Consider the following 25,288-nt stretch of genomic DNA (forward strand, 5'->3'; position numbering starts at 1 on the left):
ATCCATCATCATCATCCATCATCATCATCAGCCCGTCATCGTGTATACGTCAGCTTGCTTGGATGATTCTTCGGAATCCTCATCTATTTTTACGCTGTATGATTTGATTATTAAACGAACGTTATGAAATATTCTAAGAGTTGACTATCAAGATGCATAGGTCAGGTTACTCAGTGGGTGACACGACATGAACGAGAAGTGGACAAGGCTCAGCCCGTCTTCCTGACGTGCATTTCAAGCCAGACGGAGCGCGCTAAGCTAAGATCTCGGTACGCATCAACTAGGTATATCAAGGAGGCGGGCGCTATTACGTGATATATTATTGAAGCAACAACGAAGTTCAGTCAGGCCAGCCTACCTAACATACCAATCGCCCCTATCAGAGCACGTACGGTTGTGGCGTCTTTCAGAAACAACTTTTACCTGCCGTTGGCTAGTTGGTTCGTTAGTTTCTGGTTACAAAAAAATAAATGGCTAAGACAAAGTAGTATTATGTGGTATTATAGATGCATAACTAATGGTCACCAATGCAGGGACTTACATCATGTAGGCACCCACTTGGCTGGTAGGTCGTATGCAGAGCCTACCAGCGCAGTGGATATCATCGAACCGTAACTACATATGGCTGCTGCCGCGATCCGTGGTACTCCAACAACAAGAGCGGTGTTGTACTAGTATGTAATTAGTACCTAGGTAGGTATGTAATTAGTATTGTACGTAAGCCCCTAACATTCGCCAAGGCACGCATCGTACAATATAGCACAATTTACTTAAGTACGTGCTACCTAGATTGGCAAGATAGGTGACAAGGTAGGTAATTCGAATAACATGGGGGCTTAATTATAGCCAATGAAAAAACATATTTCCGATCAAGGATTGTTATCTAGTTTCAAGATGAACTATCCCCCATGACGGAACATGACTCGTGAATATTTATTTTTAGTTATATTTTTACTAGTAGAATTAACGAGATATCTCGTCATCCTACCAACTGAGACCCGACACCGTAGGCAGCAATTGTAAGTCGTATATGTAGAAACTTACATAGGGTTAGTTACCTGAAACAAGAATTCTCATTACGAAGATAAGAAAAGTCTGCTAATGTATATAATGTATATATTAAAATACTCCCGTACAGAACCATGCTCGTGGATTGGCTACCAATTAGGTATGTATAAAATGTAGAGTACTTAAGGTAGCACCGTTTTTTAAGTTATTTCCAAGTATAGTAATAACTTACTCCCGCTATACCTTATGTGACGTAGCGTCGCTTTTACATGAGGCCATGGGCTTTGAGATCCACAACGCTAACATGTGCGGGGACAGATATAGTGTACCTAATTGGCCAGATATTGGAGACCCGTACGAGGTACACTGTGCTAATAGTCTCCCGTAAATTACAGTACGATGAGAAAATAAAGGCTAGTTACATATTTGTAAGACAGGAAATCTTCAAAGCAAAAGGTGATTTATGATGCAAACTTGCTATTTCCTCGACGGAAATATCTACCTAATATTATACTACTGTACCTGCGGCTTCGATCCAACTTTACGGATCCATTGATCAATACATCTGCGGCTCCGGCCCGGATTGAAGCGGACCCCATATTTATGTCGCACATACATAGAGGAGGAATGCCGCAAGCTATACGCAGTACAACGACAAAGCGGAAAAGATAATAGGAACAACAACTTGGTAGTACCTACGATATCACGAGCGAGCTGACGCTTTCATGTGTTACAAGGCAAGCCTCATAAAACTAATAATAAGCGCGCTGAGTTTGACAAGGACTCACACACAACACACATATAAAAATATGCGGTTAGAGAATACGTGACCTACACCGAGGCTTGGCTAAAGAGAGCTATCTACTAGGTTAGGTATAGCAGATTATGTGCCTTAACCAGGTACCTAGGCTTTGCAGTTCTACGGGAGGAGCCTTACGATGCAGGAACATCCTAATCCAGCATTGTATAGTTGATAAGAAAGTATCACAGGCTCGGAGTCTATGTGTCTATGTATTAGGTATGTAAACAAACGACCCGTACAGAAACTACAGAAACCTTAACTAGGTAGTAATATCTAGCCTGTCACAAGCCGACCACCGTGGCGCGGGAACTGTAAGACCGGAAAGAAGGTGCTTACTTTCTAGAAGCCTCGTCGGTCGAATGTCGGCGCTTTTCACACGAGGACCTTTCTTTCTAGATCGGCTTGATTGGGATTGGGAAATGGGAGCGAGAGAGTGCTGACGGGTTTAACCCCAAGCAAGTAACCCCAAGGAGAGAGGGGCCCTCAGCCTTACGATAACCTGAAAGTCGCTGTTCTGTGGAAAACGGCATGACTGGCATACGTGCAGTTAAGTGCTTACATTTACCAGTTCTAGGTACTTTAATCAGTTCTTTTACTACGTGTAGTTACGCATCCCAGATCGTGTCTTTTTCATGAAGAGTCACCTCGCTATCTCGTCATCGACATCATCGTTATTATCTGGCTGCTACCATATCTAAATCGAATTTCTTCAGCACGATCTCATCCAACTCAAATTTTTTTTTTTTTTTTAGTTTCCCGATCAGCTCGCAAGTTCTTACCCGATACACACGCGCGATGCTACTCACAAGACACACACACACTTACTACTATAACGTATTTACCTAGTTACTCCATATTAACTAACAACCGACAGTCTGGAATAGGAGTGGCGGTCAGCCTATGACTTTCGGGTCTTGCTGGTATTAAGCGCCGTCCCTGGCCCCTCTCCAGGACGTCCGCTGAACCTACAGCACCACAACGGCCACTCATTACCCCTGTTAGACGTGGAGATCACCACCTGCAGCCCGCCGTTGTGTATCCACACCCATGCGACTCTGTCGTTCTTGCGGTGTACCTAGCAGAACTACTGGAATTTCCCCCGTTGGTTGGAGTTTACCGGTGCCATGTACGTTATATGCAACTGTCGACAACTTCTCTGGTTTCAATCATCTGAAACGGCCCCGAGGGTTGCAACAACAACGACAACGACATGTCTTCTTGCTTACGTTAGATACCTAAGGCAAGGCAAGGCGACCAACCGGTGTGACGAGATAAAATATCGCGAAGCTAAAACCTGATATTTTTATTGTTATGAGCTACTTCCTACAGCTCTGTCGCAGTGCATACACCGTTGGTAAATTGGGAGCCAATCTCATGCCAAAGAGCGAGTTTACTGGTACTAACACAACTAAACCACGGTACCAATATTCTAGCATCGAATAGGCAGGCAGCATATATCTACGTTCCTTGTCATGTGTAGATCCGCACCCCCTGACGCCGATGACGACCACATCTCTACCGAGATTCATCTGTTTACCATGGGGCTCTATCCCCGCGATATGAGAGATGCTTTCCAACTTTATGTAGGTCGCAATATTAACTCGACCTATAACATTCCACCTTTGTAACCGAACCGCATCTGCCTATCTAATCCACATGATCGACAGCCTACTTGCCTTTTATCTAAGGTGGAAGGTTATCACCAACATGAGACCAACCTCAATGCTCAAACCGATAATAGTAGCCTGTAGCCTATAGCCTACAAGATCCTAATAACATGGTTGTATTTTCATATGATACCAAGTTCAGGTTGAATACGACCCACCACTCCAACAAGCGCTGTCGTCTTCTAAATTGAGGGAGCTAGAAGCTCACATGAGCCTATGTCAGATTAATCATGCACCGAATTAGGGGACCCCAACCGCTCGAACAAATCTGTCTACCTCACATGCACGAGGAGCACTACACTATCTCCTAACCGTAACAACTCCCGCTTAGGAGGTCCCTGTGATGTATGTAGAACTCGGTCATATCCGGACATGTTCCGGCCCGGGCCCGACACTACGGGAATTTCACAAGCTACAAGTCTGACGCTGCCATGCAATGCAACCACATTGCGTGGCAACTAGCATATATCACGCCACGTTCGAGGAGTTCCAAGGCCATACAGAAGCCCAGGTTTCGCTCCTGATATTGATTACTTGCTTTACATATGTAAGTGACTAGGCTAGAGGATCGTGAGCCCTACCTCGCTCTGCTTTGCCCTACCCGGTGTAGCCTTAGATTTCGTCGAAGCCCTTACGCCCCCAATTCATAATTCAGCTGATACATGTTTATACCGATGCCAGTATCTGTTCTATAGCACTTGCTATAGCACTTGTGACATGAAGATAGGACCCAGTGCTTATGGATATTGGAAGCACAAAGGCATGACGTATGTAGGTACATACATAGGTATAATGCTGAAGACGTTGCTACCTACGCCTGTATATTATCTTGCAAGGGCATACTCAATACATAGGATCACAAGTAGACCTGGCTCATCGGGACCGTTCCGTTCTTACCTGTCTAACCGCCTTAAGCCGCTTGAGCGAAAACGTATCTGGTGCTTGAGCCGTCATGCGCACCTTCAACTCGACCGGCCGATAATGCCCATGTCAGTGGGTGAAAATCCTTCATCTTCGTACCCGTTACGATGGAACTCTTATATTTTGTCTCCCAGTAACCCATCAGCTCATATAATAAACGTCAATGCACTTACACCACATCCTAGCCGAGGAGTTTGGCGCTAAGCGATCGATGGTAATTTATCAAGCGCTCGCATTGATAATGCCAAAAAGACGAGCATGCGAGAGCGAAATGACGGCAAATGCTGCCGTTACATTTTCTCCTCAGCTGGCCCGTTAAGCAGTTTATATTGGGTTGCCTTCTAGAACAATTCTTCTGGGTCCGATGCGGCAGCTGAGCGTTTATGTCTGCGCGAAGGATCGCGTCGCAAAGCGAGACCGAAAATCGCAGGTCAAAGGGGGTATCAAGCAAATCCTTCATCCAAAAGCAGAAAACCAGCCTTGCCAACAGGATTGGTTGGCCGACGTACGCTTTCCTCTAGCTACAGATGGATGGCCGGCCCTGTTGACCCTAGGTTAATAATAAATTCACCGTCCTCCTTCCTCTCTGATGGTGGATCCCCCTGCCTTTCAGCTCATGGATACAGGGGGGGCTTCATACATACTATGTAGTTGCGGTATGTAGCTGTGGATGTGGATGTTTATGTAGGTACAATACATAACGCTACAGAAAATCTTCAGCATAACTACCTACATACATACCTAGGTTACATACATACAGAGACAAGACAGGACTACCCCGGCCTAGGGTTGTAGAAAAGATGCAACTCGTTGCGAGACATCCCCAGTCGCTACGGCCCCAGTTTATCCTCTTGGCAATCTTAAATCCATGGTGGTGATAATCAGAACCATAGGATCCCGTTTACTCATGATACGAGTAAGTGGGCTTCGAGGGGGCAAACTAGAGACTGAGACTAAGAGGGTCAGGACTCAGGAGAGAAGGGGAGGAAAACAACATCAAATTCTGAGTAAAAGAAGGAAAAAGAAACAAGGGGATGGGGGGGAGAGAAATCATGAGTTCGGCTTCAGGTCTAACTTCTCCAGCACCCTGGTCCACAATATTTGGAATCCGAGGATCCACGACGAACGAATCGTAGGCTCGCTTGGCCGAGGTTTCGTCACGTCTCCCAGATGAGATGCCGTTGCTTAACGCTTCGGAATTTATGCAAGCAGCACAAATGTCCGGCGGCCGATGTCCGTCAGCGGCAAAGCGATATACAGCCTCCCCCCCCCCCGTGCGTACGCCAAAGGTTATCATCTATGGATCGAGCGGCCTTCCGTCGCCATCCTTGTTGGCGATCTAGGCTGTCAGCACTTAGTTCTACAACAACGTGCCTCGTACATACGGACTGCTCTGCTCTCTGTATGTAGGGATTCGATTCATCATCGGCTGGGTTAAGAAAGAGGCGCGTAACCGCGCACGAGGAGGGCGCAAGACGAAGATGATCGTAGGGAAACCCAATCTAATCGCGCCAAAGCTCGGCTGCGAAACAAGCGGTACTCTCTCCCTATGTACGTATATACGTCATGTATTTCACCGCCCCGGATGGAAATGATGCTGTACGTATGTATGCACTATTCTCGGATCGTATGTCTTGGCTCCAACATCTGAAGGAGGGAAGAGGACGACGCGTATCTAGAGATTGTACGGGGATGAGCGCGAACCAAGGAAGACGCTCTTCGGCAATTGTATCGGTCGACACGGATCCCAGGCCATGGATATCCACAGTGGCGTTCCTACATACATACATACATACATAGGTACACTACGAAGGTTAGGGACGGGTATTTCTCGAGGCCCCTGGGCGAGCGAGGATGGGGCGAATCACGCTATGCCTGTAAATATGTAAGGGCAAAAGAGTGGAAAGGAAGATAAGGGGGGGGAGGGGGAGGGGGAGGGGGAGGGAAGGTAAGTTCTAGCCCCGTGGGATGATTATGGCCCCCTCGCGACCGAGTTACGACAGCCATTCATTCTGGTGGGAGCCCGAAGGGATGAGCCGGATTCTATATGCTCGTGGATCGAACTTGGATGGTGTGTGGGATGGTATGGCATGGTATGGGAGTATGGTATGGGATGTAGCAGGTACCTATCTATACACTACCGCATTAAAATGCTAATTAGCCAGTCCCCGTGGGTTAATCTCAAGATCTTCAAGTTAGGTAATTGAGGTCGGCGAGCGTTGAGATAGTGTTATGTATGTATGTAAAAGTCTGAAGGATTTGATTCCTTAAGGCTGAGCGTGGCGAAGCCCCCCTCTCAAGTAACCACCTCTCCCGAAGGCAGCGTTGGTGTCTCCTGACACAGCAGTCGAGACGCTGTAGGTGTAGATCGCTTTCTGGGTTATGCGGTTAGCTACGCGAATAGGAGTGCATGCCTACCCATGAGGTAGGTATGCGTACGATGTTATTGGAGCAGTAACGCGGCAGCGCGGGAAGCAGAAGCCTTTCTACGTAATACACCAACTCGACGCATGAATACTCACCCCGTTGGCATATGCTACATATTTGCTGTCTCATCCCTCGAGATACTCTCTCGAGTCTGTCTTTGTGCGACGGATCCAGACATCTGGTAATTATTCGCTAACGTGTGTTGGTTCGTGACCAGCCTATCATTATCGTGGTCTTGTGGCACGGTCAGCCCTATTTCATCTAATTACTGATTGTTAGATAGCGAGGGGGGCCAGTAGATCCGTTGGTGTCGATGGATGTGCCCTGAATACGCATGCAGTGGCACCTATACACAGATGTAGGACTTAGATAGGGCCTAGGCGTGCCGCCTCGGGAAACGTCTAGGCCTTCATCAACAGCCTTTCATCTCGATAGGACCGGCCCATAAATACGGTTGGTCATGCACATTTCTTGATACCAAGATCTAAGGGGATACTAAAGGATTTCGTCGGCTCACTTCCTGATGGTGTCTCAAAGTCTGTCACCAAGGCTCACAAGTAGTCACTTCACTTCCCGATAGAGAAGCATGATCATCACGCCTGGAACGAATCCCAACAGAGTTTCCAGTACTTGCTGTACCTCGATATAGATTCTAGTAGCCTAAATATTCCCTCGATCCATCCTGACCAACCCCAAAACAGGGCCAGGCCTAACCCAGCAAAGTAGATTGCCACAACCAGGCTATACTACAACATCTCAAGACAATTCATGGGGCTAGATAAACAACATAGAAACAAAGGAGAACTCTGATGTCGTACGCGATACAACAGATGAACCCCTGAGCACAAGGCGGCTATGCCAACACCGCCAGTGGCAATAGGGGGTCTAGGAGTTATACACGTTAGGTACAGAGCATATCAGCAAAAGGGGCAATAGCACAAGCATATCAACACCCATACCACCACCATTGTACGACTGGTATATACATGCCTACCTAGGTAGTTAGTGCGTTGTGCTATCTCACAACCGACCACCTAATCTATAGACACTCTGATACTTCACCCCCACGCCTCCGACCTTTCCGCCAGAAGGAGCAAGTAGTTTTGTAACGATCGACGTGCGTCAAAAGCAATTGGCCGGTCGAATATTGCGTAAGCTGTCCAGATAGAAATACGTAGTCCCGCTTAGGAGTGTACAGACGCGTTGTTGGTTCGTTGCTGAAGGAATCCGTCACGTATGGCGTCAGTGCGGAATAGCCTATTCGCATCGACGTATTCGAGACTTGGATGGCCTGAATACCTAGTTGTCTACGACCATGAGCGAAACAGAAGTAGATATCCAATATCCAAGCTCTATACCAAGATTCAAGAGGCCGGTTCGAATTGAACCCCTTTCTCGCAAAGAATAAGAGCAGTTGGAAATACGTTATAGATATATACTAATACTACCACCATAGTATGTTCTCTCGAGACAATTACACGACACCTTTAGTTCTTAGGGGCCTGGGAATATATATATATGTAATTACCAGCGACAGTGGGCAGCACATATCTGCAAACAATGTAAAAAGGTAGGATATAAGATGCATTGCTACACTATGTATTACAACTATGACTTTCGTGCAAATTGATAGGGTATCCGACGTCTGTCCGTCTCTATATCATCATCCAGAGTCTAATCCCATAAACAAGCCGTAACACCAGGCCATAAATACAAATGCAAATCGTAAATAAGACATGAATATTTTATTCAGACAGCCGAAGGAATAACTCGTTTCGTAGCCTTAACCGCCCTCATCGCCGGTAGCGTATTCGCCTTTCCGGGGTTCCGTCCGATCTCCATGCATAGCATACGAATAAGATCGTGGTTTACCCAGTAACTCGTGTGTGCGCTTAGCATGTTTAGATACTGTAGCTCGAGCGGGCCGCCACCTGACCGCAGGAAATAATCGATCTGACCGTTGTCGTTAAGAAGGAAAGCTTTCTTCTCGGCAATTTCCTCACGTGAGAAATCGTGGACTTCGAGTTCGAGTTGCGAGGGGAGACGCATTGTCGGAGGCCTTGGAATCGGCGCATTCACGCCATTAGCTGCCGTGGAAGACCCGGACCCAGGGACGATACTCATCATCGCGTGCCCTACAGACTGCAGGAAAGACGTCGATGTACTCGGCACGTATGCTGTTTTCAAGCCGGCCGCGTACATCGGATCTAAGGTGCCGTTGAGTAGATACGCAACAGCATCTTCCCTAGCCATAATGTTATAGATGTTATCCACGGCGATACATCCGAACAATCCGGCATCCCCAACGACGTCTTTCGACATAATATCGTTAGGGTCTGCCCCTGGTTTCCGGCGCCCTCTCCTTGGTAGTAACGCGCCCCTTTCTAATAATAAGAAGAAGGCGACAGGACTACCGAGAAGAAATAAATTCTTGGTATCAAATTCGAAGTGATTTAACTGGAGTGGCGCCGTAAGCTGTAGGACTGGTGGAGTAGTCGGCTGTCTCGATAATACTTCAATGCACATGACGCTGCCGAGTGAATGGCCGATCAGATGAACCCGCCCTTTCTCCGCAAAGTCGGGGTTGTTTCGACACCAGAGTCTGTAAACGCGATTCGCTTCGCTGACCATAGCTGCTACCATCTTGGGTTTGTGATGCGACATATAAAAGGGAATGTCGAACATGACATCTGATATCATGCTCCGGACGGCAGGAATCGTCTTGGGCTCGATATCCTTTAAAGTGAAGTTGCCGGGTGTATACTGCTCTTTATCTTCCTCCTTCATTGGCCCGCCATCCTCGAACGATAGGTTCTGCCTCCAATTCACTGGAAGAATCATGATAGAGTTTTGACCTCGTCTCAATGCTCCTTTTACCGCGTCACTATGAAGCTCGGTATTAACCGCTCGACGAAAGGCAGTTATGGCGTGGGTAAAGTGATAGTTCTCTACTCGCTCTGCCAGCTTTTGGCCAATGCCGTGAACGACTAGAACCAGATCTGTGACTTGCGCACGCTCTTCGTCAGCCTTACAGGCTGGGCAGGCATCGTTCCTATTATTTTCTTGTGAGCTATTGAAACCTGATAGGGCTTGTTGATATTGTTGCTCCTGCTTCTTGTGCTTTCTCATCCATGTCTCATAGTTAAAGCCTCTCACTACCGGGATGCCAACCGTAAAGCCTCTCATTATCTTTGCTACTGGGCGACGGCCGTAATATGCCGAAGGCTTCAAGCTCGGCTTTAGTAAATACGCCGTTGTCTGATCTTTGTATATTACATGGTACTGTTCAAACTTCTTTTGGGTTGGCATGGGAGAAGAGCTGTCTTCGTTTGGAGAGGGTATCAGACTACCCTCAGCTGCTGCTTCTCCATGGAAACAACGAGCTGCACAAAATGGATTGCTAGATATGGGTGGCTCCATCAAATCGTCGACCTTTTTAGGGGACTTGCCTAGTGCCTTTGGCCATAAGGGATGCGAGACTTTTTCCTCGCCTAGAGGGCCAACTTCTACAGCACACCTGAGCTCATCGTTCCACGTCTCAGTGTGGGGCTTGAGTTCTCGATATCCAGCTTCTAGCTGATTAGCTACAGTGGGATCAATTGGCCTCATATCATCTCTATTTTGAATTAGTGAATGTTCTCTACCAGTGGAAACATTGATGTAATACCTGTAGAACCAAGTAGCTCGAAGAACGGTAGCAATATCATTAACAGGAGACCAGTATATAGGCTTCATCTGTAAAGCAGGGAGAGATACTTCGTGTAGCCTGGAGACACCAACCGTCACTTCGCGCGAAATCACCTTTGAAGCTCCCGCGGGCTTAGGAGAGGGGGAGGGGTTCTCTACTGGCGTAGGACGAGGCGGCCTGGTTTCTTCAATCCTCGTCTCCTCGCCAAGTCTGCTAGGTTGAAAAATATTCGCCTTCGGAATTGACGCCGGTGGAGAATTAATCGGAGTTTCCGGCGTGCCTACACGGACAAATGGTCTACCTGAGATACCGTCGTCCACTAACGAAGATTTCATAGGGACTGGCACATTGGAGCTTCTATCGATTGAGGGATACTGAGCTGTCGTTGGGGACTGTGATGTTATACTTGAAGGCTGGCTATTGGGCCGTTCGTTAAGCTGATTTGATCTCATCACAGAGTCGATTGGCGACTGGCTTGAAGGCATGTTATCAGACGGCGCGCTGCGTTCTGTGACAGAAGCCGTTGAATCGGTATGCAACGTATTCATCTCGCTCATAACAACTTGAGCAACCATATCTCGGTTAAGCTCCTGCTGCTTTCGCCTAGCGACAGCACAGAAGGATGTTCGTAGAGCAACACCGACATCAACAAGAAGCTCTTTGCAGCATAAGAGCGCGGCAGTTTCTGGCTCTGGTAGAGCTTCAGTGAAAGGTTGGACCTTTTCCCGCGAGGGGCCTTCGCGTGCATGCTTTTCAGCATGTTCCACAGCGAGTTGGCGTACGATACTACGTAGCTTCTCTCCATTTGCTTTGGCAAGCAAAGGACTAGGTGGTCGGTTCTGGCGGGCATTGGAGTGGTTCTGGCGGTAAGCATCCGAAGCGAGACTCAACCAAGCTTTCTCTATCGCGTTGTTATCCCCTGGCGAGAATGGACGGAGGCTACTCCTGATGTATTTAGGATCGGCGGCGGCAACAGTAATAGGAGCAGTGGAAAGAGGCTCATCGATAGGAGCGGAAGACGCGTAAAAGTAATGGGCGTTTACCGGCGGAATTTCATCGATGTCGGAAGAACAAGGGGGATGGGATATCGGGGCAAACCGGCATTTCGATCCAAGGTTATGTACTTTCGGAACTTCTCCGAAGTAGGTGTTGATGGTGGTTGAAGGCATTATCGATTCGTATTAGATTTTATCTACCCGGTCTACTTCTCAAGACTTCAAGTCTCAAGCTTCTATCTCCCTGACACCTGCAAACTGTGAAAAATTATCGCGTACAAAGGACTAGCGGGAAACAATTGTATTAACGAAGGCATGCTTTGAATAATGTAGGTGCCTATAGTTCTATTTTCGGCTGACCGCTTAGTTGGTTGGTTGCTCAACTGGGAGAGACGGCTACTCGCAGATAGAAAAAGTAAACATCATGGTAAACGAGGGCTAGAAGCTGGAATCAAATAAGACCTTGAGCACTCTCGGAAATTTGCTAGAGCTGACTGGAGCTGACGACAGACAAGAATCTGCGTAGAACATCGAAATCGAAGGTCGAAGTAAGGTGAGAAGCGCTAAGGTCTAAGGTACCTCGAAGACTCTACTGGCTGAGTAGGGTACCAAATGGCCACATGCACATGCATGAGCTTTGTATGTATGCGGCGGTGACGTGGTTGACGTGGATGCTGAAGATAGATTAATAAAATGGAATGGGACGGAATGAAATGATGCAAGGACAGCAGGGACTTCCAAGGTTGGCTGGGACAGGTACATGCACCTTCTGTAGGTACCCTCTGTAAGCTGTAGGTACCTGCTGTAGGTACCTGCTGTAGGTACCTGCTGTAGGCATCCAGCTACTTCCTCAGTTAGGTGCTTCACCCCGCTGTGGCTGTCACCCCCCGCAAACCCGAGCCACGCTTTGAATCTCTAGCTTGGCTTAGGTTTCCAAGATCTCATTAGATCCATTTAACGACCCGTCGACCTTATTTATTATTATTCATCGTGGGTTTCGAAGTATGTAATCAGGGTCGGACTATAAATACAGTTTACCTAGATGATAAATTTAAAACATCCTTCACTCCTTTTTCCTATCTTTTAGATTTCACCTACTATATAATTAAGTGCCTCACCTCCTCTATCTCTAGCCTGCTTCGAATTCGAATACGTATACGATCCGAAAAGCTGCAGCATTGGCGTTGCCTCATAGCATAAGAGGTATATAAATAAGCTCCGTGGACGGGCCAAATCCGGACGGACCTCTGCATTGCAGCCGCAAGTTGTCCTTGGCATACATGAAATATATGCATGTCTGTCAAAACTCAGATGTTCTCGCCTTTGGTATACGTACGCGCAAGATCTGTCATATACAGGTACCGAGCTGCTTTGATGTTCATAATGGATAATCTGCAAATATAAGCTAGTTTAACAGAAAGAAGTGAAGATAGAGTTGAGCTTAGGTTAGGGAGTTTGAAATCCAATTATACTCATTCGTACGCGCAATGCTAATCAAATTAACTCGATACACCGTTGTCATTAGGCGCCGTTTCACAAGCTAATTCCCGACAAATATGCATACTACTATAGTAGCTCCAGTAGTCAGCGCCATCGACATGTTCCAACATATGTTTGCTCTCTTAGTAAGAGCATCGATAGATTATGTAGACGCGAGCAGAAGCAAGGGACATGGGCCGAATTGGAGGTTCACCGGATATACCTATGTATGTAGGCATGTAGGCACTAATGTACTGCATGCTTAATTGTATGCATTAGTGTTGAATTTTGAGATGTTATTTGGAGTTCTTGACAACGGAGAAGGCGAAGGGTGGTGGCGAGTGTGGTGACGGCCCTGGTGTGTATTGCAGAACCAGTACGACCAAGTCATCCATCTTAGTGGTTGCTTTGTTCAAGTCCCTGACGATTGGGTCGAGGTCAATGGAACCCTAGCCGCGAATATGGCAACTCACATTTGCTGATAGAGAACAGTGTGCCGCATTGGGGCGGGGTCTCGTCCTCTTCATTCTCCTTCATTGGCTGACGAAAGCCTTTAGTGTCTGATGCTGTTGCAGTTTCGACGACGTTGGGATTGCCCCTCGTTTCACTGATAGACATGCAATTTTGCAGCTCACATACATATATGTTTGGTACTACGCTGCCGTTATATGTACGTCGTCGTGGCCCTATTACTTTTCTCGAAACTCATCATGTCCGCCGAGGTGGCAAGACAGCCTATGAAGAAGCGCATACTGTCGTTTCTAAGGGCTTGTAAAGTAACAAGCATCAGCCACATACATGTGCTCTAGATACGGGCTAGCCTATGAAAAGCTGATACCTGTTTGTATATGGCTATCGACCTACATATAGGGAAAGGAAATCCGAAGGGGGCCAGTATCAGATTTCTTCTAGAGACAATCTAAAAAGAGATAGATCTCTTCTTTGTCGAGTTCATATAGTGTATCACATTTTCAAACCTTTATCCACTTTTCTGCGGCCTTCTGGGTTAGGATGTCTGAACGTGATCTGTAAGAGCAGGGGTGTTATATACATATGCAGTTCGCCCCGGCATTGATCAACATTGGGTTCCTTTTTGGGGGGGAAGGCCTCGCCTCAAAGGACAGCACTAGACAAGGTAGACAAGGTAGACAGGGTAGACAGGGTAGATAGAGTAGTGTAGGCCAAGGCTAATAGTAATAATGCTGTCCTGTCTTGGCAACTGTGAGCAAACGAAACGATGTAATTTGTTAATATTATGTCCCGCTGCACCGGTAGAACTAGGAGGGGTACAATGGATAGAGAACGAGTGAATGAATAAGTTATATGCATGTGTATATACATAAATTGGAGAGGGGGAATTATCGAATGAGTGGGAGGTAGATCTGTTTTATAAAGAAGATTAAAAGTGGTAGTTAAAGAGGTAAGAGGTAAGAGGTAAGAGGTAAGAGGTAAGAGGTAAGAGGTAAGAGGTAAGAGGTAAGAGGTAAAAAGGTAGGTTAATGATGTAAAGGTAGGGGGGATAAACTACACCCATGATCCCATCTGATCCAATCTCGCACCATTCACCTATCCAGCAATCAAGTCGTCTTATCTACCGCTGGTGCTGCTTCACTCGTTGGAATACTGCACGGCACTGTTATGCATCATCAGGGATGTGCGATAAGGCTATAACTCCAATCAACGTCGTCGGACGCGTGAAACGACTTTGATTATACCCTACGACCCTACGGCCCTACGACCAACCTTGAACCAACCTTTAACCACACCTTTGGCCATTATATCTAACCTAGGTAGTTACATCTACATCTTTTCTCCTCACATTGTCAATTTCTACACTTTTAATCCATTACAATACCCTTTTGGCTCATTCTCCCTTTTTCTAGATCCCTTTTTCTAGATCCTCATTTCCAAGTGGTTTCTAGGTAACGGTATGTAAGTATTATTGTGTTCCCTCATCCTCTTCCCACCTCTTCGTCTCATTATTCCTGTTCCCGTTGCTATGCTATTTCCCATCTCCCCTCTCTTTCTCCCACCTATTATTATTGTTAAGCAATAATGATACCTGGGAACACACGACAATATCACCCCATTCAACACCAATGAAAGGAATTATACACACACATACCTACCCAACTTTTAAAACTTATATTTTATAACTACCTACCTACATTACAATAAACTAACCTAGGCACCTAACGACTTACACGCAAGCTGCTAACATACTTCAGACAACATACGGTTTGCAGTTTAGCTTTGGACTTACAGAGGCCCGTCCGTATTAGCTGCTCATCGTAACATCGTACCCATCGCCAATTAATATCCGACTCCATCATCAACTTTAACCCCCCCCTCCCCCCCCGCCATCTACCTCATCCTTCCCCTCCAATCTAGTGCATCTCACCACCCCCGTCTCCTCCCCCGCAATTACTTGCACCTTGGTACACCACTGGACCCCCGGTGCTCGAGCGTTAGGGGTAGTGTATCTGATTCTGATTCTGATATGAGGCACGCGGCCACCACCGAGACTTATCAACTTACATCGTAAACAACATAGAAATAATAAAAAACAGGCATTGCTATGAGTAGGACAATGACGACTGTCGCTCTCCCCAGACCAATTCCTCCACATCGCTCATCATCTGGCATCGTTACCTTATCTGGCCCAATAGCGCTCGAGGCTATCAATGCCCAACAGGTTTCTAGCGCAGCGCCCGCGCCCATCCCTAACAAACACATACCAGTTTGTCCCACCGGCCCAGCACCCGCTCGTGAGCCTAACACGCCTCCACCGTCACCAGGCCGCGAGACTGAGCGACATAATGAACGGCGCCGCTCATCTTTACTGTATCCACCTGACAAGTTCGAACGACTGGAATCGGGTTCGCTATGCCTCTACAAGATCCACCCTGCTGACGTAGCAGCCGCCGTGGACTATCTCTCCAGACAGCCTCTACCAGACCCCGCTCTAGTCTTCCCTTGGTTTCATGGATTGCATCCGAGCAATCATATCCAGCAGACATTCTTTGCTTCGAGGAGCAAGACTGTGCGGCAGATACCTAATTGTTTACGTGGGATCACGTTGGTAAAAGCTGATGGTGACCTCTCCCACGCACGCCTAAAAGGGGCACTTGCACCTAACGAGTTTATGCAATCGGGCTCCGATGGAGAGTTCGTCGAAGTTGATCCCAGAGAGGGGTTCTCCGTTCGCAACTTTCAGATCCAGGCTGCCAAGACGGCCGTAACCTCTGATATCATAGTGTATGGTGAAGATGCCGGTCTGGTCCGTAAGTGGGCGTGGGAAATCGCGTCGGCGCAAGCTAAATGGAGGAAGAAATACGAGTCTATCCCGAAATATAGCACATTTATTTGTGTTAGTCCGTTCAGAGAATTTGAAAACAAGCATGGCGAGATCGTTGCCGTTAATTCGGAGGGCCTCTTAACAGGTGCTGTGGTTGACTTCTTCCACCAGGAGCGGTTGGAGATGTACTCAATGACGAAAGCAACCGAGATATCGCGTAATGTGTGGATGGGCCCAACGCCCGAACTTTCGGGAGATGAGGAACAGTCTTATGACATCCTCATCGAATGCAGTGATCTTGGTCGACTGAACCCTGGTGCGCTGCAAGCAATTGCTGAGAGCACCAACGACGAGGTAAAACAGCCTTACCTCGACTTCCCTTCATCCGGAAGTATTCTTCCGCCGACCTGGTCTCACGCCGAAGCTGATGGTATCTTGGATACGTGCAAATGGCTCTGGCACCTCTCGCACGGAACTTTGCCTATGAAGTCGGATACTGATGTAGACGGTGATTCGAACATGTCTGATACATCCTCTGCTACCGAGGTCGAGATGCGTCCCTCGCGGAGGATTCTAATACATTGTGCTGATGGGTATACCGAGTCTACCATGCTCGGCATCGCATACTTCAGCTACAGCACCGGCCGACCGATCCACGAAGCCTGGATGGACCTGCACACAAAGATGAAGCGAAACTTCTTCGCCTATCCGACCGACGTATCCCTACTAACCACGATCGCGCCCCGTCTTCTCCACGAATCCCCCGTCTGTAGTGACAAGAGCCTGCTGGAAATTACGAACCTCGTGCGCAACGAGCCTAAGTGGCTCGCCTCCCTCGACGGCTCGTTCCCCAGCCGCATCCTCGACTACATGTACCTGGGCAACCTCGGACACGCCAACAACCCGGACCTGCTGAAAGCCATGGGCATCAACCAGATCCTCAGCGTAGGCGAGACGGCTATGTGGCGGGACGGTGACCTCGAGTCCTGGGGCGCGGATAACGTGCTCGCAGTCGAGAAGGTTCAGGACAACGGCATCGACCCTCTAACCAAGGAGTTCGAGAAGTGCTTGGAATTTATCGGTACGTTGTTTGTTTATCCACTTTCCCTTAGCCCTGGCGTATTACATATATACATAGCTCGTCCTTATTATTATTATTATTATTCTTCTTCTTCTTCTTAATTTCCACGTTATTATCTAGGACTCCCCCCGTCCAAGACCCGCTCGCTAACCGCAACACAGAACGCGGCCGACGGAACGGCACCGCCACCCTGGTCCACTGCCGCGTCGGCGTTTCCCGCAGCGCGACCATCTGCATCGCGGAGGTGATGCGGTCTCTTAACCTCTCATTCCCGCGGGCGTACTGCTTTGTGCGTGCTCGACGACTCAATGTTATCATCCAGCCTCATCTGAGATTCGTGTACGAGCTGCTTAAGTGGGAGGAGATGCTGCAGCTCAGACGTCAATGGGCTGAGAATGTCCATGATGCCGGGCGAGGTATCCGAAGGGAACTCGAGTGGGGAGAGATCGCGCGGGAGATCGCGTCGATGAATCGCCCCTATGCGAGATAAGATGTTTAGAGCCGGCTCTGATCGAAATATTGTATTTCGAAGCATTGGGTGTGCAGGCAATGCTTCGGAACCCATAAGCTTTGCACTGAGAGCAGGGGTATCAGATTCTAGGCCGCCGTGCTGGATTCTAGGGTGGCCCGCATTAAGGATCAGCGAGAGAGTCGAGAGTGATGACGAGTTTGGCTTATCATCACCATTTGTGCCCACACCGACTAATTAGACTCTCGAAGTGTACAGCAGTACCCATACATTTCTATTTCTCGACTTACGATTGTGCTTCGTTTCGGAGTTGGCGGACCAGGCGGAAGCACCACATGATTTTCACCTCTAACGACGGCATGACACGACCATTTTTGCATTTCTCAAATCCGGAGAAAGGGGGTGAATAGGGGGCTGAAAACCAGGGGGCCACCGCATACCTACTTCCGGGCCCTGTTGCATCATCAGTTCATCTACTGGCGCCGCGGCGTCGTGGGGTTTGAAGAGACAGTTTTTCATTTCGATCGTTCACGGATGAGAGGACAGGTTGGATTGGGGTCAAGCATTAACTTACGTTTGAATCGTTTATTGTAGCACTGTTGTAGCAAGTAGTACGTACCTACATACGTACATGTATGTGAAGGATGGATGGTTGGATTGGATTGGAAGGAAATTCGAAGGGTTTAGGGATTACGGAAACTGGATATCATCTTCAAATAATAAGACTGTCAAGGGGATTAGGACTGTGCCACAGTGGACAAATACCACTCCAGACTGGATTCCGCCTCGATGCTGACGTGTGTTTAACAAATTGCCACTACTAATAACATTTTGTTATCTTCGACGGTGAATATTATTAATCTGTATTGGGAAGTAGATGATGATACTCGGTAACTTCGTAACTATTAACCCAGGCCGCTTGGACGCCAGACGCTTAATGCAAAAACACGACGCTCTCCTTCACACAAAATACAAACAATCCTCCTTCTCTGGTGTATGATAGTTCTCAGACAGTAGGGCTTTCGCCGTGGTACAGAGATTAGCTGTGGAATTAAGAAAAGGAGGGAGAACAGAACACCATGCTCCCGACTACATAACCGTTAACGCCGTCCGGATGCTAATTCCCTATTGTGACGTGCTGCCAATTGTCACCCCCGAGGTCCCCATCATCATCGTCATCTTCCTCCTCTCCTACCTTTATTTGTTCTTCAATTATTCTGTCTAGATTGTCTGAAGGATTGCCCGTGCCGGTATGACTGCTCTACGGTCCATAATTAGAGGCATCGAGCTTATCGTCGCTATCGAGGACACTAGAAGGATAATGGTTAGTTGGGCTAGGACTCGAACAAAGAAGAGAGACAAGAAGGCGGTAGCACGAACGAGAACTGTTTCACAAGGTAGCCCTCTCCACCTTGGTCCATATCAATGTTAAATACGTAAAACCCGCCGTCGTTGGTAACAACCATAACTTGTGGGCTGCTACTACTCATCGCCACTACGCTGCGTAATTGTTGGTTGCCCGCTGCGCCTGGGCGTGGTGCTGTGGACGTGCTCTTTGGTATCTTGATGTACGCGAAATCGCGCAGGGGCTCCCACATCTCCGTCACAGTCTGTGGTAGATAATTACCGACGACGCCAGCTACGCTGCGACCCATTATCTGCGACGATCGGCGTAGCATGCTGCTAAACGACCCGCTTTGCCTCCTACTCGCCACGGGGTGATTCTTTGGCGATGTTGGAACGTCAGCCGCCTCACTTCGTGGAGAGCCCTGTGCGCTATTAGACGAGTCGTTACCACTATCATAGCTACGACTACGAGACCAACGATCTTTCCGAGGAGAGGCAGGAGTCTGCGCCTCAGGGTTGTTACCGTTGGGCCCTGGCTGCTGGAGTCGGAATATGTGTACGGTATCTGAAGTGGAAGATACGCAGAGAAGCGAGCTCGCCATATTGAAGGACATGCTATAGATCGTGCTGGGATATGTTCCACGTCGGAATTGGAAAAGCTTCTCCCCGCGGGGCACTGAGAATACTCTGATGATTGTCCCCGTCTCACTAGCTGTTGCTAGCAGGGTCCCTTCGCTGTTGAGCGCAATGCAGGACAAGGGAGAGCGATGTGCCTCGACTACGTTAACGGCCCGCATAGTCAATGTATCGTATATAAGGACGTCTCCGGACGTTACGGGGGCGTAGAGCGAAGCTGGCGGCGCATGCGAAGGTCGCTTATCCTGTGTATCTTCGCGGGGTTTCGGCAAAGGGTAAGCGAGGTACGAGTGTTCGTGGGAAGGCGACAATGCGCACACAGCGGCAGGATTCGGAGAGGTCGCGATATTAGTAAGGAGTGACATAGTAGTTATATCATAGAGGTAGATCTCGTCCTCGAGCACAACAGCCAATCGCTTGCGATTTAGGCGGACGGCAAGGATTGCAGATGGGAAGGTAAGTTCGCATATAACGGAGGCGCGCTTCGTATTTTGGACTATTAGATGGCGAGGGGAGAGGACGAAAGCGACGAGCGAAGTTGAAAAAAGCATCTCGACAATAGCGATGTTGCCATCATCGCTACTGAAGATCTTGGAGAACGGTTCGGTGTGGTAGATACGAAATCCCCTCGAGGTACCTATCGTCGTTAGCTTCTTAAGGACTTATTACCCCTACGGTATACTACCGGGATGGAGACAGAGCTAAGACAAGAATTGACATACCGACAGCTAGGCAGCTGTGATCTTGATTGAAAGTGACGAAATTGAGAGCCGGGTTCGACATGGCTGAAGTAGAACGGGTGATTCGGGACTGAAAATAGGAATAACTATTGCAGCTCTATATTAAATAGCTGGGTGTAAGATGTACTCGATTATAACGCCTCAAAGTTATAATATGGTGAATACCTAGGTATGTATGAAGCTTTGCCTGTAAGTCCGACTCCAATTTAAAGGCGGTCTCTGCGTCAAAGCCGTCTCAGTCGAGTATCTCTTTCCCCGTCATGACAAAGGGAAATCAACAAGTTAGGCTACAGTAGCAGCTTCATTCGTTAGGACGGCGTAAGGGGAAGAGCTGAGACGTCGAGCTGCTGGGAAAGCTGTGCTGTAACTTCCTAAGCTTCCTAGATTCGTCAATACTGTCAATACTCGGGGAAAGCTGGATATGCTAAAAATCCGAGGAGGTTGGAATTTAGATTTTGGGTGGGGGAGAAAGACTGAAATCATCAATCAGATGCTATTGTCAGGCGGGGAACCACCAGGTTACGTATCGTTACACGCACCTTTTAAAACCGTTAATAGCACGCTATTGCGCTGTAGCTTGTAGCTGTGGATCTTAGCTTAGGTCTTTTAGACTCGTGCCTGCTGATGAACCCATGCGTTGATCACTAGGTACCGCATGCTAAGCCACGTACCTAGGTACATTTTATAGTACCTTCCCTAAGGTTGTGTAGCTTAGGTACTATGTAGGTGCGTCACTGCTCGAACAAGACGAGTCTCAACTACGACAGACTTAAGGGTTAAAAAGTTAGCACAATTTTCTTTTTTTTTTTCTTTTTCTTTCTTGAATTAAGTAATGCGACAACTCTTATTAACTAACCTACCTAAGATATATATTTTGAAAGACGAGTTTTTAAAAATGAACCTCGAATTCAAGAATAGTATATTAAATGCACGTAAAGGGAAAATACATCTCGGTCTTATCCAAAGATAGATTAACTACAGGCAAACTTGATAAGATTTGCTCACTTAATAATTATCTTACTCTCAACTGGCCTATCGTTACTCATACTCTTACAAAACCACACCTACAGCATTACTCTCACACGTGTCTCCTTTGATTATGATGGCTACTACCACCAAAGTCAAGGGCCAGCAAGGCCCGGGCCGTTCAACAAAGCAACGAGCCCTAGACGATCTGGTTATGGCTGTGCGTCTTGTTTCTACCTTCCATACACATATCTTAATTTTCTAATCTGCCCCTCAAGACAAACAGCAGCAGTATCGTATCTAAAAGGAGCGTAGAACGTATCTACTATCCAAACGAACCTCACTTCTTTCGTTTCTTCGTAAAGAAATTCCAGCGGCGAGCTCCGTTGATCAATCGAGGCTATCATATTCGACTACATGTGATTGATGTTGCTGTTCGTCGATTCCTCGAAAGGCCTTCAGAGAAGAAGAAGGTAGTCATAAATCTAGGCTGTGGAAGGTAGGTTTATATCTCGCCGTTATATTCGATATGGTCCCTAATCTTTAGTAGTGACGTGCTCCCATGGCAGTGTATGACTAGATACCCTAACAAATGCCAAAATGCCAAATTCGTGGACATTGATTTTCCTGACTTGATAGAAAAGAAAAGCCGGGTCGTCCAGGATACTCCTGAGCTCAGGTCCCCGTTAACTGGGCTGAAAACGAATGTGGGAAACCATGTAGTACTGCAGAGCGACCAGTATGTCGAGATCGGTTGCGACTTGCGCAATCTCTCCGATATAGAACGGGCGCTTTCAATTGTTGTTGATATAGCTCACTGCGAGTTCATGTTCGTAGCAGAGGTCTCTATTACATATATGGAGACTGAAGGCGCAAATTCAGTCATTCAATGGGCTAGCACTCTTGGACAAGGTATGTTATTCTAATATATCAATCATAACTACTAGGGACTGAAAAAGATTAGCCGAATTCTGTCTACTCGAGCAAATTATTCCAGATGGCGAAGACCATCCATTTGCAAAGACGATGCTGGCGCATTTTGAGAAGTTGAAAACTCCTCTAAAATCTGTTTTCACCTACCCGGATATCAATGCCCAGCGGGATCGTTTCGTCAAAAGGGGCTGGCCACAGGTCGACGTTAGCACTCTCTGGCAAATATGGGCTGATGACCAGTGGATTTCGGCAGACGAGAGGAGAAAGCTCGACGAGATTGAGCCCTTTGACGAATGGGAAGAGTTTGCAATTTTCGCTGCCCATTACTGCGTGGTTATCGCCAAGACAAACCCGGTAACAACCCAAGCGGCTACCAGCATCTCCAGGGATCTTAAGAGACCCGAGGCTCCTGTATTGTCCCTAGACGCCGACTTCAGAGAATATTCTGGTACTCGCGGACAACGCCGATTTGGCGCTGCGATGAAGTTAAAGAACCACCTAGGGGAAGAGTTCTTATCTAATACGTTCGGACTTGGGACGAATAGTCGATTAAGGTCATATGACCTCTATGTTAGCGAGTCAACTCTACAAGATGTCAAGACGCATCATACTGGCCCAAGTAGTCGCATGTGCCATACTATTACGAACTTAGGCGAGTATGGAAACCTCCTGGTGGGAGGCAGAACTTCTCCGGCAAGCGCTCTGCGAGATTGCTGGCTCCTCCATAAAGGAAGCAATAAATGGCAACGGGTGGATGACCTCCCAATGCCACTATACCGGCATGGAATAGCAAGACTCGGCAATTCGGACCTCGCTCTTTTAGTCGGAGGTAAATCTGACGCATCAACTATTTTCAATGGGTGTCTCCTCTATCGACCAGGCTTGGGTTGGATTGAGTGCGAGATTCAGGGGTCAGAATATGAGCCAGCCTTTGGCAGCCTGTTAGCTAGTCTTGGAGGACCAATCAATTCCGCGGCAAACGATGGTATTGAATTTGATGGTATCATGGTAGGTGGCATCTCTCGAGATGGTGTTATCGCTAAGCAGATTTTGCGATGGGCTTTGGTACTTCCAGAAAATGGCAAGCCTACAATTTCATTTACAACTTTATCGACTTCAAATCCTCCTAATTCGTCAGCACGGGAGATGCATAAATTCAACCATCCCGACGGCCTAATCAACCGCTACGGTGCCTCTGGCTTTATCTCTCCGGAAGGATATCTGACTATAATTGGGGGCATCCTCGCAAACGACATGGTCACGCGAGATCTTGATGTACTGATTATAGATATCTCCGGTCTACATTATAAAATTGTCTCCGCTTGTCAAATTGCAGTCACTCCTAGGCCATTACTTATAGGGGTTTCAATCGAGCAAGCCAACGATGGTCAATTGGTTGTAATGGGTGGAGGTGCTACATGCTTCTCCATGGGAACATTCTGGAATCCGGGCTGTTATACACTAAGGTACACCCCTAAGGCCTTTACTACCGGGGTACCGACATCACACAGCAACAGGGGAATATGGAAGCACTCAAGAATTGTCGAACTTACGGAAGAGACAGAACGGAATCATGCCTCTACTTCTTTGAACAGGGAGGCAATAAAGAAGGTTGAGATACCTAGGCTTCAGATCAATACAGCAGACGAATTTTCAGCAGTTTTAAAGGCTGGAAAACCTGTCGTTTTCGAGGCAAGCCAATTAGGAAGTTGTACCCAGACCTGGACATCAGACTATATCGTAAAACAGCTTGGCCCTGATAAAGAGGTAATGATTATTCCAGGTTCCATATATGATCTAACCTAATCATGTCACTAGGTCGTTGTTCATGAAGCCGATAGTCAGAAGATGGATTTTAACAGCAAGAATTTTGCATACGTCACGAAGAAATTTGGAGATATTATGCAAGGGATCTCAAATGGCCAAAAGCTATATCTGCGTGCCCTTTCAGGAGATCACCCATCTGATCAGCCGGCTAATATCAAGACCGACTTCCCGCAACTGACCGAGGATTTCCAACTACCCGATGCGCTCTCATTTGTAAAATATAACGAATTCAGTTCCGTATTGCGGGTCACTGGGCCAGTTAATATGTGGCTTCATTACGACGTAAGCGGAATCGCGAGTCTGGCGTTTAGTATAACTGGCTGACATTATACCAGGTCATGGCAAACGTATATTGCCAAATCGTGGGCTCTAAAAGATTCATCTTATTCCCGCCGTCGGATGTTACCAAGCTGTCATTTGCACCAGGTTTATCTAGCTCGAGCATTGATGTATTTTCCGAACTTGAGTCGCCTTCTCTTGCCGAGACACACCCTCAAGAGGCTGTACTGAAACCTAGCGATATACTTTTCCTCCCGCCTCTTTGGCTACATACTGCCACTCCATTGAGCAACTTAGGGGTCGCTGTTAACGTCTTCTTCCGTAACCTTGAAAATGGTTACTCAAGCGGAAGGGATGTATACGGAAACCGGGACCTTGCAGCTGTAAGTTCTAAACTATTATACATTTATACTACTATCCATTTCTATCAGTCAAGCTATTTTACACGTAATCACAACTGACTATAGGCACTACAGTACGAAAAGGGTCGTCAAGATATTGCACGTATCGCAAACAGCTTCGGTAAGCTACCGTCTGATATGCGAGACTTTTATATCAAGCGTTTAGCAGACGAACTCGCCCAGAAAGCACTCGATTGAGGAATCGGCTAATCTTATAATTGGTTTACGTGCCCATTTGAAACGCTACCTAAAAGACTATGGGAAATGTCGAAGAGACTCCTAACTCAGGTTACTCGACGATAGGTATAAAAAAGGAATGAAGGT

General features: G+C 47.3%; 4 protein-coding genes across 4 annotated transcripts; 2 read left to right on the top strand and 2 right to left on the bottom strand.

The window, feature by feature from the left end:
• Window positions 1-8,574: 8,574 nt before the first annotated feature.
• On the bottom strand, window positions 8,575-11,682 carry F4813DRAFT_381361 (DDHD domain-containing protein; the record flags this gene model as incomplete). Its single annotated transcript, XM_049245663.1, has 2 exons — window positions 8,575-10,441; window positions 10,493-11,682. The coding sequence occupies 2 exons, from the start codon at window positions 11,680-11,682 to the stop codon at window positions 8,575-8,577; spliced, it is 3,057 nt and encodes a 1,018-aa protein (XP_049098438.1).
• Window positions 11,683-14,903: 3,221 nt separating this feature from the next.
• Window positions 14,904-17,941, top strand: F4813DRAFT_126263 (uncharacterized protein). Its single transcript, XM_049238658.1, has 2 exons — window positions 14,904-17,366; window positions 17,528-17,941. The coding sequence occupies exons 1-2, from the start codon at window positions 15,566-15,568 to the stop codon at window positions 17,854-17,856; spliced, it is 2,130 nt and encodes a 709-aa protein (XP_049098439.1). The 5' UTR covers window positions 14,904-15,565; the 3' UTR covers window positions 17,857-17,941.
• Window positions 17,942-18,616: 675 nt separating this feature from the next.
• On the bottom strand, window positions 18,617-21,115 carry F4813DRAFT_363371 (WD40 repeat-like protein). Its single transcript, XM_049243696.1, has 3 exons — window positions 20,541-21,115; window positions 19,216-20,455; window positions 18,617-19,145 (listed from the first exon to the last, which is right to left on the bottom strand). Exons 1-3 carry the CDS (start codon window positions 20,599-20,601, stop codon window positions 19,097-19,099), a joined length of 1,350 nt encoding a protein of 449 aa, XP_049098440.1. The 5' UTR covers window positions 20,602-21,115; the 3' UTR covers window positions 18,617-19,096.
• Window positions 21,116-21,660: 545 nt separating this feature from the next.
• On the top strand, window positions 21,661-25,162 carry F4813DRAFT_381364 (LCM-domain-containing protein; the record flags this gene model as incomplete). The annotated part of the gene is made up of 7 exons (XM_049245664.1): window positions 21,661-21,744; window positions 21,803-22,023; window positions 22,075-22,436; window positions 22,489-24,224; window positions 24,276-24,566; window positions 24,620-24,946; window positions 25,040-25,162. The coding sequence occupies 7 exons, from the start codon at window positions 21,661-21,663 to the stop codon at window positions 25,160-25,162; spliced, it is 3,144 nt and encodes a 1,047-aa protein (XP_049098441.1).
• Between the last annotated feature and the right edge of the window lie 126 nt (window positions 25,163-25,288).

Source organism: Daldinia decipiens, assembly GCF_022478715.1.
Source record: "Daldinia decipiens strain CBS 113046 unplaced genomic scaffold F4813scaffold_22, whole genome shotgun sequence".
NCBI classification, from domain to species: domain Eukaryota; kingdom Fungi; phylum Ascomycota; class Sordariomycetes; order Xylariales; family Hypoxylaceae; genus Daldinia; species Daldinia decipiens.

What these genes read in the sequence shown, in the direction of transcription:
- F4813DRAFT_363371 (XM_049243696.1), bottom strand. Translation starts at nt 20,601, where the DNA reads ATGTCGAACCCGGCTCTCAATTTCGTCACTTTCAATCAAGATCACAGC. An exon ending in TCACAGCTGCCTAGCTGTCG is followed by an intron (nt 20,456 to 20,540) that starts GTATGTCAATTC and finishes TAACGACGATAG; the next exon opens with GTACCTCGAGGGGATTTCGT. An exon ending in TACCTTGTGAAACAGTTCTC is followed by an intron (nt 19,146 to 19,215) that starts GTTCGTGCTACC and finishes TTATCCTTCTAG; the next exon opens with TGTCCTCGATAGCGACGATA.
- F4813DRAFT_126263 (XM_049238658.1), top strand. Translation starts at nt 15,566, where the DNA reads ATGAGTAGGACAATGACGACTGTCGCTCTCCCCAGACCAATTCCTCCA. An exon ending in GAAGTGCTTGGAATTTATCG is followed by an intron (nt 17,367 to 17,527) that starts GTACGTTGTTTG and finishes ACCGCAACACAG; the next exon opens with AACGCGGCCGACGGAACGGC.